This window comes from Doryrhamphus excisus, linkage group LG6 (genome assembly GCF_037039965.1).
Source record: "Doryrhamphus excisus strain RoL-2023G ecotype Guam linkage group LG6, RoL_Dexc_Guam_v1.1, whole genome shotgun sequence".
In the NCBI taxonomy this organism is placed as follows: Eukaryota; Metazoa; Chordata; class Actinopteri; order Syngnathiformes; family Syngnathidae; genus Doryrhamphus; species Doryrhamphus excisus.
This window is the reverse complement of record NC_136362.1, coordinates 13,256,754-13,271,881: the sequence shown is the minus strand read 5'-3', so window position 1 is coordinate 13,271,881 and position 15,128 is coordinate 13,256,754. Positions and strand designations below refer to the sequence as shown.

At 48.3% G+C, this 15,128-nt stretch overlaps 3 protein-coding genes across 3 annotated transcripts; 2 read left to right on the top strand and 1 right to left on the bottom strand.

The window, feature by feature from the left end:
• The first annotated feature begins 2,820 nt into the window (after positions 1-2,820).
• ttc19 (tetratricopeptide repeat domain 19) lies at positions 2,821-5,054 on the top strand. The gene is made up of 11 exons (XM_058068372.2): positions 2,821-3,151; positions 3,232-3,338; positions 3,407-3,483; positions 3,562-3,672; positions 3,730-3,768; positions 3,843-3,899; positions 3,970-4,031; positions 4,119-4,213; positions 4,276-4,439; positions 4,542-4,704; positions 4,777-5,054. The coding sequence occupies exons 1-11, from the start codon at positions 3,072-3,074 to the stop codon at positions 4,905-4,907; spliced, it is 1,086 nt and encodes a 361-aa protein (XP_057924355.2). The 5' UTR covers positions 2,821-3,071; the 3' UTR covers positions 4,908-5,054.
• Positions 5,055-5,063: 9 nt separating this feature from the next.
• On the bottom strand, positions 5,064-13,918 carry dhx9 (DEAH (Asp-Glu-Ala-His) box helicase 9). The gene is made up of 28 exons (XM_058068370.2): positions 13,772-13,918; positions 12,616-12,774; positions 12,199-12,339; positions 12,006-12,126; positions 11,763-11,890; positions 11,548-11,696; positions 10,906-10,952; positions 10,686-10,822; positions 10,525-10,614; positions 10,288-10,449; positions 10,040-10,117; positions 9,778-9,969; positions 9,571-9,712; positions 9,429-9,511; positions 9,186-9,342; positions 8,126-8,226; positions 7,849-8,062; positions 7,691-7,785; positions 7,553-7,626; positions 7,336-7,488; positions 7,074-7,234; positions 6,883-6,994; positions 6,638-6,799; positions 6,424-6,551; positions 6,114-6,343; positions 5,724-5,839; positions 5,462-5,662; positions 5,064-5,400 (listed from the first exon to the last, which is right to left on the bottom strand). The coding sequence occupies exons 2-28, from the start codon at positions 12,718-12,720 to the stop codon at positions 5,079-5,081; spliced, it is 3,801 nt and encodes a 1,266-aa protein (XP_057924353.2). The 5' UTR covers positions 12,721-12,774; positions 13,772-13,918; the 3' UTR covers positions 5,064-5,078.
• Positions 13,919-14,053: 135 nt separating this feature from the next.
• Positions 14,054-15,052, top strand: LOC131126148 (dnaJ homolog subfamily C member 5-like). The gene is made up of 4 exons (XM_078790986.1): positions 14,054-14,280; positions 14,349-14,562; positions 14,643-14,817; positions 14,911-15,052. Exons 1-4 carry the CDS (start codon positions 14,174-14,176, stop codon positions 15,006-15,008), a joined length of 594 nt encoding a protein of 197 aa, XP_078647112.1. The 5' UTR covers positions 14,054-14,173; the 3' UTR covers positions 15,009-15,052.
• Positions 15,053-15,128: the final 76 nt, after the last annotated feature.

The following is a 15,128-nucleotide window of genomic DNA, read 5'->3' as shown; positions in this document are numbered from 1 at the left end:
CCATAGTCATGGAAATGCTGGACTCTTGGTCGATCCATATGAAAAGGTTCACCAGCTCTTTGCTGTTGAACAAACTGTTGAAGAGGAGCAGGTTGTTCTTCACGCTCATGAACTCTCGCCATTTGTCCTCGTCCGCATGCAAACTTTCTGAAAGCAGACATCTCACCAAGTCCAGGCGCTTGTCAGTCGCTTCCATTTTCTTTGCTGGTCTATTGCTTGTTTCTATATGGACACACTTTTACTTGTACTTATTAAACAACACAACAAATTAAGCATCACTCTTTGTCACACAGAACCGCATCATCAGGTAACACTGATGATGTCATCACTCATAGCTACTTTCACACTGCAGGTCAGTTCCGATTTCTCTCCTCATATGAGACCTGGGTTTGATTTTTGCCATGTCAGTGTGAACAGCACAATTCCGGTTTCATCAAATAGCGACTCGGGTCTCAGTTGGTGAGTTGGTGGCCATTTTGCTTGCTCTATAGTGGGTATAGAAAGTGTTAAACCAATATCAGTTATTACAGCATCAGATTCCAGCAGTGCCCTTGCCAACATTAGAAATATGAATTCATAATCCAGACAACAGGTATTTTTTTAGATTCTCAAAACTGTTAGTAGGATAAAGAAAGTGGGGGGTAATAATGTCTCTATGATGGGTGCCAGCACATATAAGAGCGGAGTGTCATGAGCTGGCAGATAGATATGCAAAGACAGCAAGGCAAGGAAAAAAACATCTAAGGGATAAATATTAACTGCAGTAAAGCTGCTTCTAATTACAAAGGAAATGGCAGGAAGCGTGGGACAGAGAATGAAAAGGCTGACCTCTCTATACCATTGAAAAAAGAGTAGAACAACTTGACAACTTGACTTATTAATAGACTATAGAAGGGTTTAGATTTTGTTCCACACTCCTGTTCAGAAGGTGGCGGTAATGCGCACCAAAAGGCTGCTTGCCAACCGCCAATGAAACAAAATCTGAAGAAGACGACGACGACGACGACGAAGAAGAATATAAAAGCACGTACTCTGGTGGAAGGAGTACTAGAACACACTTTCAACTATTTCTTCTTTCCTGTTTTCCACGGAGGTGCTGTCTCAGAGACAGTATTTTGAGTCGGAGGCCGAACCGAAACGTCCATTAGCGCACAGGTAAGATAGTAGGTATGTTACAGTTAGACGACGATGAGATGTGTAAGATCATGCCTGTAATCTAAACAGAAAAAGCGTCAAAATACCTTTGTTTTCATTGCCAGCTCCCAGATGTAAACTAGTTACGATAACTTGTAGATACGTTGTCGCTCCGATGCTAGACAAAAGCTGTGAACAAGAACAATTCTCGAAGCAACGAAGCAAAGATAATTTTTAGAACCTTTCATATTACTTATCTGAAGTCGACGAAGTTTCCAACACTTTAACGTTTCAGCACGTTGGACATAGTGTATTACTTCGACAGTAAAGGGCCTCCTGCTGCTTAAAGGGCGCCAACTTTCGAAATGTGTTGAGGCACCTAGAATTGGGGAAGGAATGATAATGTGAGACATTACATTTTTTCCCCTCCAGGCAAGCTACACTGATATATCAATACGATTTGCACATTTAGTATTAATCCAGGAAGGGCTGGGCGATGTATCGATGTTTCTTTTAAGCATATCGGTAATAAGTAGACTGGATTTGTTGTGGAGGTCTCGTGTTTCAAGATGGCGCCGCCCGAGTGCAAGCTAGTTATGGCAGCTAGTATCTTCTGTGGCGTTTCTTGGTGTTTAATGGTGATTTGTTTAGTTTAGTTTTTTGGTGCCACACCGACCCCCCTTTAAGCAAGTGCTTAGATATGGATGTTCATTGTGTTTGTAGCTTGCCGCATGCTCCATTGTCTACACTCTGGAGTAGCCGTTAGCTTTGACCACCCTTTGTGACGCAGAGATCTTCGCGGTGATACGAAGGAGGAGAGGCTGCATAGTGGGAGTGAACAGTGGAAAAACTTTGAACAGTCATTTGTCTTGTCTAAACTGTTTGTGAAAAAATATAAAGATGTATATCTAATCAATCAAATTTCATAGAGTGAAATAGTGCCTTTGGTTCCCATTGCTTTAACATTGAGTCAAGACTAAAGATGTGATCGACCCACAGACCAACTACAACTGTACTACAAAATGTATAACCTTGGCTATGACGTTGTAAAAGTCAACACCATTGTTGGAACTGGAAGTGATGACACAAAAGGCCGTCTGATACCCCAACCCCAGGCAGTCTGTTCACGTGTGGGAGGGGGCAGTGACGTCACTAAACCGAGGCGTGTTCTGATCCAAAAAGTGTCACATGTTTAAACAGTCCACTGTATGCGATCTGCAGGCTCACTTTTGTCTCATTTGGACCCCACAGGACACATTGAGGACGTGACATCATACTGCCTGGATCCAAACATGTCGGTGAGTGATGTGATGCATGGACCAGGCCATTGTGAGTGGAGATGATGTAAACAAAAGGCCGAATTGTAGCATCCCGTAGCAGTTTGTTCTCAGGGAGGCTGTGACAAAGACTGACCGAAGCGTTTCTGATCCTGTGGACATGTTGACATGACGTTGACAGGGCATGATCAACTGTCTAATTGTTTTTATTTCTTCTTTTTAGCTTATGCTGTGATGGACTGGTCACACAAGCTTTTCAACCCTCTTTCCAGCCGGCTCCCCTGGATGGATGCAACAGATTCCTAAATAAATAAATTACATTTGGAAAGTTTGTGTGGGTTTTTTTTTTTTTCCCCATCCAGTTTTAATAATACATTTTAGTTGTGTAATGCTTTTCAGAGGACTCAAAGATGCTTTACAGTAGAGAAAAAGAAATAAAAGTTTTAAACTAAAGACTAAGTTAATAAATATACCATTGTACACCTTGTCATAACTATTTTACTTTGCTACAAATTGTTACAAAATACATCAAATCTAAATCACTTGACTTATAATCTTGTAAAGTTAAAGTGGAGAAAACTGCTCACGTGAGAACAGTACTTTGCAATCTTCGCAAGGTCAGGCGCGAAACAACACGTCACTTCCGTCGAAACATTAAATATGGCCGCATCTTGTGTACGCCGCAGCTTCATGCAGGTCAACAGATTTTTGTCCTCTGTAACATTCACTCGGTTGCACAGGTGAGACCTGACTGAAAAAGCATCATCAAATACGCTAATGTAATTAGCCGTCCCGAAAATAACGTTATATTGACCTTTAGGGGCGTTGAGCTTCAGATTAGCAGTGCTGCTACGCCTTCGACGGCAAAGCAACCGGCAGGTTGGGCGAAAGTTGTATGGAGAGGCGGTGCCGCGTGGGCGGTGGCAGGTACTTGACGTTACATGTGAGTCTATTGACAATTGGACTTATTTAACGGGCAGACTGTTGCTGTTTAGCGTTGTCGTTGTTCAGTTCGCGTGACGATGCTCAGGTGAAAGAAGACGAGATGATTCTGCTACTGAAGAAGGCCAAGGTACTGTACGACCCACATTATCACCTATAGATACTATGTGTAACGCGACCTACAGTTGTCATGTGAACGCACCTGCAGCTCAGCATCGTACGGGGTCAGCTGGAGGCTGCGTCTGCTTTTTTGCATTCCGCCGTCGCACTGGCTCACCAAACTCACAACCATCAGGCTGTGGTGTACGCATACAGCCAGGTAGACTCGCATGCCCTCAGCTGATCTGCCACCTCTGACCTGTCATTGTTTACCCAGATGGCCAACTTGGCTTATATCCAAGGTCAGCTAGACCACGTGAGTATCATACACCATGTGGCAGTGTTGTCATTTCCACGATGATGGCATCCTGTCTCTGTTGGTGCATACAGGCTGAGAAACTTTTCAAGGCGGCCATGAGCTTCATGCTGGCAGGCGGGATGCCGCAGGTCAGTGCCACCGACCATAGCCGCACTTCCATCTCACAAGAGCACACGTACACCAGCTTCCCTTTTCCAGGATGACAACGCCTTCATTGAGATGTCACTCAAACTAGCGACCATGTATGCAGAACAGAACAAGTAAGACCTTGCATTGCTCATAAAGCACAGGTCATTGTCTTACTGTGTGTGTGTGTGTGTGTGTGTGTGTCTGTGTCTCTATGTGAGGGCGGAACTTGCAGAGCATGGTTTCAGGTTCTGTCTAGAAACTCTGGAGGTCAAAGTGCAACAGCTTCAAGCGACATTAAAAGATCATTGGACAGGTGGGAGGTGTGAAATGTGCAAATGAAATGTTAATGATCGTCATGAACCTTAATGTGTCCAGAGGAGCTAGAGGTTCTCAGGAAGGACACTCGCCTCCTGCTTGGTCTGTGTTTGGACTCGCATGCTCGGTACAGAGCGTCCACGCTGCACCTGAAGCAGGCTGCCGCTGACTACGAGAAGGCCATAAGCATCTGCCGCCAGGAGCAGGGGGAGTCCCACCCCCAGGTGAACCCAACAAAGCAGCGAGCATGTCATCCGGACTCGGGACACTCCAACAAAGCACCGAGCATGTTGGCCGGACTCTCACACATTCTGTGTCCTTGCCAGACTCTGGTCCTGATGAGTGACCTCGCCACAATCTTGGATATGCAGGGTCAACATGACAATGCCCTGGCGTTGATCCAGCAGGCGGTAGATCTGGGTCGCGCCTCGGGACACCCAGAGTTACATGTCCTCCTGGGGAACATGGCCGGCATCCTCTTGCACACAGGTTAGAGGGTCTGTGGTCATTTGCTCATCTATTGTGGTTCTTGTGGGTGTTGATGGTGAACTATGTCCGCAGGTAGATTGGATGAAGCCATCCGGTTCTACAGGGAGGCTTTGAGTCTGGCCCAGCAAGCTGGAGATCAGGAAGCCATGGAGCAGATCAGGGAGGGGCTGAATGAAGTAAGGAAGAGGAGGGAGGATGAATGATGCATGGATGACCTTTTGTTGTCTGAACACAGAATATCTTTGTCATTGGACAAAATATGAGAGTAAAAAAATGTCTTGACAAGTGTGTTTTTAAAAGTGTATTTTTGTGTATGTTGATGAATAGTACATAAAATGCTTCAAAACCTTTATTGATCATTTGTCTGAATAACCTCAGTAGCCTCCTCGGGCCCCGCCCCAACCTCCTCTATACCCAGCCCCTCCCCCATATCCTCCTCGTCCGCCGCCTCCATATCCTCCTCCATATCCTCCTCGTCCGCCCCCTCCATATCCTCCCCCATATCCTCCTCGTCCGCCGCCTCCATAGCCTCCTCCCCCGTATCCTCCACGCCCACCTCGATAACCCCCACCTCCGTAGCCGCCTCCACCCCCCCGGTAGCCACCACCACCTCTGTAGCCGCCTCCTCCCTGGAAACCTCTTCCGCCTCCTCCATCAAAGCGGCCCATTTTGGGCGGTCGGGGACCATCACCCATTCTGCATAGAGAGACCACTGTTAGATCACAGCAATGTCATGGTAACAGCCTGTCAAGGTCACCTCTGGTTTCCAGCCACCAGGTTTATTCCAGCAGCGGATGGTTTGGAGATGTGTCGGATGAGGTTGAGGAGTCGTTGGTTGGTCTGATCCAGCTGAGAGATGTAGTTGGGATCTTTGGTCACTTCCACCACCAGAGCCTCCAGTGCTGCCCTTAGAGCCAGGATGTTGCCCGCTGCCTCATGAGGGACCCTCAGCTTGATCCTGCGTGCAACCATTCCATGTGACCCACGAGTTGTCTACTTTATGCAGAGTGCGTTCTTACCACTCATCCAGCTCGACCACGTCGCCGTTTGAGGTAACCTTCTTGCAGGCGAAGAGCAACAGCTGCAGCGGACTGACGAGTGTCATCCCTTTGGCTGAGATGGCTCGTGTCCGAATCTGCAAGTGACACAGAAAACACACCCCCAAGATGTAATTGATCGTGGGGGCAGGCCCTACAAAATAAAAGCAGCCCCAATGTGCTTTATTTTGGAAAAACATGCACCGAAATTGCCTCTCTGTCATGTCAGCACTTGCTAACATCTTGTGTTGACTGACGTTCAACTGTGTTCCTTATCGTGCAAATAAAAATAGTCTAAAATGGCCAACATCGTTAGCCTGGTGATGGTGGTGGTTACTATAGTCCAGGCGTCTATTGATTGGGAAGCTTTACCTTCTCACTGAAGACGAAGAATGGCGACGGGTAGGTCAAGTCGTGGTTACTGAAGGGGCAATTGACGGATGATTTGTGGATGAGGGCGTTGCGGCCCTCCGTGGTCAGGATCTTCCTCTTCTCCTTGTGGAAGCATACGTTGGGATACGAGCCGTATGTCAGGAGGGACACCACCACGTCCAAATTGTTGTCTGGTCCCATAGTGTTGAACATCTGGGTCATCAGAGTCTCTGACAGGATGCAAGAAAGACATGGTGGTGTTAACCCTGCAGTTCACACCACCGGGGAATCGGTGCGAACCTTTACTCACCTTCAGGAAATTCAGAGTTGACCAGAATCTCCTTCAACTGGACTTTAGCTTCCCAGGTCATCCTCAGAGTAGCCATGTTGAGACGTTTGTGTTCACAGAATTGATTCTCAGCGTCCTCGCCGTTTATTCTGAAATGAACCACATCAGAACAAAAATTACCTTTGCATATCATCATCAATGCTCTCAATGTAACTACTGGTGACATCACACCTACCTGACGTCGTCCCATGCCTGGAAGACGGACAACAGCGCCACGTGGTCTGAGAAGCGACTGCCTGCAAAGTTCCTGTGGACAAAGCCCAAACGTTTTCCCTCGTTGATGAAGGGTTCCGGGAAGCAGGAAGCGGCAGCGATGGTACACATGGCGTCTCCAACACTAGAGGGTGACACACACACACACACACATTAGGCCACATGGCAAAGTCAACACCTGGCCAAGATGACGAGAAAGAAACTGACTGAAAAATGCAGCCCATGATTATCATCTTTCCCAGACGAGGCTCGATGGGCAGCCGGGCCAGGATGCGACCCATCGGAGTCAGCTCATCATTTGAGTCCAGTGCGTCCAGTTCTGTGTGCAAACAAAGTGGTTGTGACTGGACCGATTATATGACTTGAGCTGTGTGTGTGTGTTTGAGACAGCGAGAGACCTCTAAGAGTGTGTTCAGCCTCAATGACCGCATCCAGTGGCGGGGGCTCAATGGCTTTAGAGAGGAAGTGTCCAATGGCTCCAAGCCTCAGCAGCTTGATACTCAGAGAAACTTCATGCAGCGGTGTCCGGAAAATCTCAGGAGTCATGTGAGTCTCCAGTCTGTGCACACACACGCACACAAGCACACGGGAGCAGGAGATGAGATTCTATGAGATGCCTGCGTGTGTGTGTGTGTGTGGGCAGGCTTGAGGGGATAATACCTGTCAAATCGTCCGCGACTGCAGAGGTGAAAGCAGAATCCAGGTCGAACTCGACCCGCACGGCCTTTCCTCTGCTCCAGGTTGGTCTTCGAGGCCCACACAGTGGCGTAGTTGGTCATGTTGTTGTGCGATGTGAACAATTTTACCTTCTGTCTACACAGCGAGAACACCATGAGAACATGGAGAACAACAAGAGCAGAATTGTGACAGAACCTACTTGCAGGAGTCGATGACATAGACCACGTCATTGATGGTAATACTGGTCTCCGCGATGTTGGTGGACAAGATCACCTGCAACGAGGTCACCGAAGATTGTCATGTTAAGTTGTGTTTCCATGACAACAGAAACACTCACCTTGCGCATGTTATCTGGGACAGGATCAAACACCAGCCTCTGTTCTTCTCGGGGTATCTGAGAGTGAAGTGGGAGGATCCGGTACCGGCTACTTCCTAGAAACCAAGCACAAGCTCAATCCTAGTTGTACACGCGTGCACAATCACACAGTTGCGTACCAAAATGGGGGTTGCATTCCAAGTGGCGCTGCATGGCGTAGATGAGGTTCCATCCAGGAAGGAACACGAGCACAGCTCCGGACACCTGCAGAGTCTCTATGTACTTGAGAAGAGCTTCCACCAGCTCAAAGGACATTTCCTTCTCGTTCATCTGCGCCATGGAACGCTTAGTCTCCTCGGTGTAGTCGGGTCCGCACATCAAGTTACAGTTGGTCTGTACAGAAAAAGATTAGCTTCAAAATGACAAGCAAACCGTAACTGTACGCACGGTACTTACGTCTTCCTCCCCTCCCGCCTCCTCGTCTTTGTCTTTCCTCTTGCGATCAGGCGGTGGGGGGATGAAGTTGGTCATCTGGATGCAATCCTCCAGGAAATACTCTGCACCAAAGTAACATTCATTCATTAACATTTTTATTCATTTATTTTCTGCAGTGATGCAATGACAAATGAGTCACGGGCCGCAGATAGCCCAGAGCCGCACTTTTGTCACCCCTATGTTTGTGGATCTTTTGTGTTGAGTTTGGATTGTTGGCTCAGTGTCATGGGCCAGCGATGGCAGTTGGGAATGAGACTGGTCAATGCATTACAACAGTAAGTCCTCACAAACTGAAGGTTTTTTTTGGAGGTGTACCTCTATGGAGTTATATCCATTAATTTCTATGCCCCTTAGCCTCACTGGGGTTGCGGGTATGCTGATGCCTATCCCAGCTGACTTTGAGGGGCGGGGTGCACCCTGGACCGGACAATTAACCTAACACACATGTTTTTTGTGGGAGAAAACCGGAGTACCCGGAGAAAAGCCACGCATGTGGAGAACATGTAAACTTCAAAACAGAGAATCGTACCCAGGTCTTCCTGATCTCCTGACTGTGTGGCAGACACGATAAGAACTCGGTCACCGTGCAGCCCCTATGGAGTTATATTTGTGCCTTAATTTTACACGTGCACGTTAGTGCATGTTAATATGGCACAAAATCCGCAATCAGGCTGAGCTCTATCACGCTATTTCTCCCACGCTTGTCGCTGAACGCTTGCTGCAGTGCAAAGGGGGGAGCCCATGTGCATGGTCTGCTACTTCCGGCGAGGTTTTGGGATTTGAGTTGCGTGCCTGGAGGGTGGTGAGGCACACAGGCGTGTTCAGTGGCCAAAATATGTGCCTACTGGTCGCTCTCCGTTAGGGGAGTGCACTGATGCAACAATACTCTACATTTTTATCTAATATTCTTGCAATTGACTGGCAAAGTCCCAAAGATCAACTCGCAGCTTGTGATCGACGGATTGGTGACTCCTGGTCTAAAGAATGGGACACGGGTGCGGGATAGTGTGGTCCACAATACCTTGGACAGAGAAGGTGCGTCCAAAAACCTCAATGATGGGACAGTTGAAGAAGTACTCTCGGAACATGCTGGTGTCAATGGTGGCCGACATGAGGATGATGCGGACATCTGGGAAAGCCTGAACAACGTCCCTGAGGACCACCATCAAGAAGTCCGTCTGCGAGGACAGACGCACACACAGTGTCAAAGGTCAGCCAGGTGAAGCCATGTGGTTGTGGAGGGTGGAGGTGATGACAAGCTCACATTGATGTCTCTTTCATGGATCTCATCCACAATAACGTGACTGATGCCTCGGATTCCCGCCTCCAGTTTTCGTAGCAGCACACCTGCAGAAGAAAGCAACGTGTCGGCGACATCAAAGTTGAGCTTGAGTCGCCAAACATACCGATGGTGCAGAAGAGGATGCTGCCGTGGGGCCGAGGGAGGATGGACTCGAAGCGGACGCTGTAGCCACAGCTCTTTCCTAGATCTTCCCCTCTTTCCATGGCCACACGCTCGGCCACAGACACGGCGCTGATACGTCTGGGCTGAAGAAGACGACAAAAAGGCATGACTGCTTATTCAGCAGCTCATCCACGAGGTCAAGCGTTACCTGGGTGACCACAATGTTGCACTCTGAAGCTCGGCCCGTCTTGATGAAGCGGTCAAGGATGTACTGAGGGACCTGAGTGGTCTTCCCACAGCCGGTCGCTCCTCTGATGATAACCACCGGGTTCCTGTCCACCGCTGCCATGATCTCATCCTCAAACTGTTTGACGGGCAGCTGTTCGCGATCCATCAGCATCTGCAAAAAACACACCGAGTTGTCCACGCGTCGCCAATCACATGTCAAAAAGCCAACAAAGCGCACAGACCTTCTGCAGGTTGTCATCATTTTGCAGTTGATGCATCAGCTCTTCATGAAGGTCTTTGCTGATCTGCTCCGGAGTGCACTGGTCCAGTTGGTGTGAATGAGTCAAACAAGAAAAGTCATTAGCAACTAAACGAGTTAGCATATTAACCAACCAGACAATGAGGCAGCAGAGTAGAACATCCATCAGAACAATACTAACAACATCAGCACCTTCAGAACCCACTAGGTAAAAAAAATCGCAGGACTCACAAAGGCCAGTGGCCCATCATCGATGTTGCTGCTGGTCCACGGGTTCCAGTTGACCTGCGGCGGTGACCACGGCACCACACCGGCGCTAGTCTGCCGCTGAGAGGGCTCGAATGTCCCCATCTTCATTTGAACCAAAGACACAGCGCCACTTGGGTCTACAGGCTGGACAGGAAGTTGACTGTCAGTTATGTGGATTCAACTGAAACCGCAACACGGTGGATGTATCAGATGACTCACAGGCGGGGGTATCTGGACTCCGAGCTCTTGGACGACCCCGCAAAGCTGTTTCTGAAGTTCTGGTGACACGACCACGTCAAAGACATCAAGCTGGGGACAGAAAAAAAAAAACAGGGTGAGACAAGGTGGACCATAGGGGGTCACGGGTCCTGTTCTCATACAGTTTCTCCTTCTTTCTTCTTGGTGACTCCAGAGAAGGCCTCAATGACACCCAAGTGGTACAACTGGCGGACCAAGGACAGGGCGCATGACTGGGCTGCCAGCTTCTTGTTGGAGCCATGCTCTCGAGCAGTCACGCCTGCAAGGCGGCGAAGTAACAGGTCAGCTGTATTACCTGGACATCGAAACTGTGAGTGTGTGTTAAAATCATGCACGTCTTACGTCGGCCCAGATGTCTGACAAACAGCTGCATCTCAGCGATGAAGCTCCTGCGCGCACACACAGACACAGGACCACGCTCACATACGGCTTCAGCTAACATGTCAGCGAGCTGTCCTCAGCTCAGGTGGTCGACTCACCTGACCTCTGTGTGTTTTTCTGCCAGATTTTAAAAAGTAGCGTTCATCTGAGCGGTGTAGAGTGTAGGTGGAGAAGGGGGGAACTCATCGCCGAGCTACTTTGTGGTCTGCGGGGACAGCAACACCAGAACTCACAAGCAGACTCCAAAGGAAGCGGGCTGAACCATGAGACTACTTTAGCACATCTAAAGCTCGTCTCATGTTTTCCTTCTGTGTGAGTTCTGATGCTCCGTCCCCACAAGACACCTGTCTGCCTCACTGAATCTCTCCAGGTCAAAGCGGACGTTGCGCATTTCAGACCTCTGTGACCTCATTGCGTTCCAGCAGAAAAACACACAGAAGCTAGTAAGCGGTCAAAGCGCCCCAGAACCAGACGGACAGCATCGGCTAAGTTGTGGAGCAGAACCGGGGTATTGTCTTGGCCATCCACCACCCCTCAATTCAGTAATACACTTAATTGCTGCTTGTCTGTTCTGGACTTAGTTAAGAACGTCATGGTGCAGACCTGTTGTGGTCTGGCCCAACTTGGCTGTATTTATACTCAGCGCTGGTTTTCTCCTTCTGGAAAAACTGGTTCAGACGAGCCTTGGCGTTCTCCAGGGTCCAGTTACCATGGAGACTAGCATTCAGGTCCACTTCTTCTGACTCCAGAGTCTGTTGGGGGATGAAAAAGGTCAGGTCAGTGGTAGATGTCCATGCAGGACTTGAGTGGCGTCCTACCGCCTGAGCTTCCTGTTCATCTCGCTTGGCGTAGTATTCCTTCAAGTTGGCACCTCGCTCCCACTGAGCACCTCCTCCAGAGTAGCCCTGTCCAGTGACACCCGGTACCACACCAGCACTGGACTCCTCTACAGCACACAAGAAAAATGTTGACCATTTGTTTTTCCATCACCCGCCACCTCACCAAAGTTGGTGGTCAGTCCTAACGCTAACATCATCTAATTGCTCATGTGACCAAATTACCCTGTTCCGCCTTGACCACCAGGTGAGGAGGAAGAGGACCACCGCTGGGCAGATTTCCAAATGGGACATTGGCTCCCCCCTCAGACTGCTCCCGACCACCTCCTTGATCGACCACGGCCACCTGCCGAACAAACAAGGTTTGAAGATGTGCGCATGTACGTATGATGCGTTCTGATTAGCTGCCGTGACTCACGCCCATAGCTGGCACTTCGGCCGCATTCATTTCACCAGCTCGGACCAAGAAGTTGACAAAGTCTCTAGCAGCATTGGTCTGAGCATCCTTCTTGTTGGTGGAGTTTCCCATGCCGGTGTAATTGAAGCCATCCACTCGCACCTGCAGCAAACACACTTATTACATACCCATAGAAAATGAAGTACACTGGGGAAAATCATGTACATATATGCATTAAGTAGAATATTCCGTTAAATTACTTTCATAGCACAAGACATTCATCTTTTGATGTCAAACACAAATGTTTTCAGTCTACAACAAAAATAAAGTCATTGACCTCACTGTTCCAATACTTGGAATCCTACTATCGTGATCAATGTGTATCAATAGTTTTTCAATTTCAATAATCAGTTCTTAATTAGTGAAAGATCAACACACCTCACACAGGAATCTGTTTTTGTTCCCTGCAGCTCGGATGTCATAGTTTGGGGTCAACTTTTTCTTGCCGCACCAAGCATACAGGAAGTTCTTGATGTCGGCCATGGCAAAGAAAAGACCACCTCTTCTCTTGTTTCCTCTTGTCTTCTCAACTTGGCACTACAATGATTAGCACATACTTAAAGGGATTGGTTGCAATTCGCTCCAAATGACATACTTACATACTAAAACTAGAAAATATAAGAATGCAGCCACCGGCTAGCATATGTTACCAGAAACAACAAAAACACAATTACGAATTAAACTGCTTAAAAACTGTAAGAAATGTTTTGTTCAGTCCCCAAAAAATAAAAGTTGTCACTCACTGTGGTTCGTAATGTGTGCGAATGCACAAAAGCAATCTCGGCGACCAACAATGTGGAGTCATTGTGTGATTATGATAGGGTTATACATTCAGTGATAGCTAATGTTAGTAGCTAAATGTTGTCAAGTTGCTATTAACTGACAACTAACATAACTAATGCACCTGCATGTTCGTCAACGTGGGAAGGGGTTGTGATATAATGATTGCAAATGTTGGAGCCCTCTTGAGAGAGTGTAGTCTGTGATGGAGCAGAAAGTCTGCAGTGATGTGAGCAAAAGATGTGGGCGCAGCTAGGCGAACAATAGTGTGTGTGTGTGTGTGTGTATGTATATGTGTGTGTGTAATAACCTGAGCAGCAGTATGACAGAAACAAATCTGTCAAGATAAATTCTGGTCGTTTAGAGCGTCTATTAAAGCAAATAAAGGCTGAGCAGTGTTCCGAGGACATATTTACGATGCAATGTTTCTGAATTGTGCTCACCATCATGGCGGCCAAACCAGCATACTAGTAGATGCCGTGTCCAAATTGAACGGAATTGTTCAACAAATCTGAGGTATAAATTTACATGCACGCATCTGGGAAATCCTCAGTGGTCTCCCATACAAACACACACACAGTGAAAGGTTTTGTGCGAGGATTGAGACGTACATATTTCTATCAGTGTCGCCATCTTTGCCATCTTAGCGATTATGATGCCAAGATCACAAACCTTGATTTACAATGAACGTTTGAATCCCATTAGCGTCGATTTACTGTTGACTGAGCTTAGTTTCGTTGCATCTGATACTCACGTTTAGTAGGTCTCAGCCAAGGAATGATTAAGTTCTAACCACCAGTGTTTGTGTTTCTTTGCTGCAATGGCGGCATGCCAGGCAGGTGTCCACCAGTACAACAGCGCCCCCTGGTGCTCCGGAGGAGTGGACGTAGCCACATGAACCTCCACACTGCTCACCTGGTCGTCGAGGTGAGCCCCTCCTCTCCTGACATCGTGTCCATGGGAATGGGAAACATGACCCCTCCTATTGGACACCTGAGCTGAGCAGCTGAATGTTTAATGGACTCACGCAGCACCAGTTCCTGGATGGGGACACAGGTCCACCATCAGACAAAGCTGTAGCACCTCGTTGTGCTGTTCTTTTGTGTTCTGCTCTGTTTCCTATTGTGGCCGTGGATGTCCAGGTGATGGTTGCAGGATGTCAGAGGGAAGGCAGAGAGCGATGTCAGCCTCAGGGGAGTCCCTGTACCTGCTCTTGGGTCTGGAACCGGGATGCAGCCATGATGACATCAAAAAATCGTACAGGTAAAAGCCCCGTCTATTTGTATGTGCCCAGCAGTTCAGGGTAGCAGGTGTGGGTTGTGCATCGACAGGAAGCTGGCATTGCGTTATCATCCGGACAAGAACCCAGACCAACCGGAGGCGGCAGAGAAGTTCAAGGAGGTGAACAGTGCCCACGCAGTCCTGTCCGACCCCACCAAGAGGAACATCTACGACTCTTACGGCTCTTTGGGACTCTACGTGGCCCAACAATTTGGAGATGATAACGTCAACACCTACTTCATGCTGTCCACTTGGTGGGCCAAGGTGGGCGCGGCTTGGTCTTCAAGCACACATGTGGTTGAGATGTAAACAGGGAGTGAAGATGGCTGTGTTTTGCGCCGCAGGGACTGTTTGCACTCTGTGGCGTCCTGACGGGGTTTTACTGCTGCTGCTGTCTCTGCTGCTGCTGTAACTGTTGCTGTGGACAATTTAAAGCCACGCCTCCTGACGACGGGGCGGAGCCGCACTATGTCTCCCCTGACGACCTGGAGGAGGAGACAAGTGACCAACCCAGCAACGGTGAGAGAAGGATGTCTTTCAGCAGTACTGCTATAAACCTCTGGGGGCGCTAAACAGGAAGTAGCTTTTAAACGTGGGCATTTGTGTTAGCAGATGTGGAGGCAGCCGTCGTTCATCAGCCTGCGAACGCCAGCGAGAAAACTCAGCTGATCTCTGATGGACACCGCAGATATGGCGACACCTACACATGATGACGTCAGCACGCCTGTTACCGTGACGACTGACTGACACCGATTTTTTCCTGAAATAAATAGTTTTCAATGTGGTTGTTGCTCTTCAATAATACAACTAGCACTCAACGAGTCAACAGC

Excerpts from the sequence above, each read along its gene's own strand:
- LOC131126148 (XM_078790986.1), top strand. The coding sequence starts at position 14,174 with ATGTCAGAGGGAAGGCAGAGAGCGATGTCAGCCTCAGGGGAGTCCCTG. Across the intron at positions 14,563-14,642 it reads TGTCCACTTGGTGGGCCAAG|GGACTGTTTGCACTCTGTGG; the intron begins GTGGGCGCGGCT and ends TTTGCGCCGCAG. Across the intron at positions 14,818-14,910 it reads AAGTGACCAACCCAGCAACG|ATGTGGAGGCAGCCGTCGTT; the intron begins GTGAGAGAAGGA and ends TTGTGTTAGCAG.
- ttc19 (XM_058068372.2), top strand. The coding sequence starts at position 3,072 with ATGGCCGCATCTTGTGTACGCCGCAGCTTCATGCAGGTCAACAGATTT. Across the intron at positions 3,673-3,729 it reads TGGTGTACGCATACAGCCAG|ATGGCCAACTTGGCTTATAT; the intron begins GTAGACTCGCAT and ends TTGTTTACCCAG. Across the intron at positions 4,440-4,541 it reads AGGGGGAGTCCCACCCCCAG|ACTCTGGTCCTGATGAGTGA; the intron begins GTGAACCCAACA and ends TGTCCTTGCCAG.
- dhx9 (XM_058068370.2), bottom strand. The coding sequence starts at position 12,720 with ATGGCCGACATCAAGAACTTCCTGTATGCTTGGTGCGGCAAGAAAAAG. Across the intron at positions 9,713-9,777 it reads GCAACATTGTGGTCACCCAG|CCCAGACGTATCAGCGCCGT; the intron begins GTAACGCTTGAC and ends CGTCTTCTTCAG. Across the intron at positions 7,627-7,690 it reads TCCCAGATAACATGCGCAAG|GTGATCTTGTCCACCAACAT; the intron begins GTGAGTGTTTCT and ends ACCTCGTTGCAG.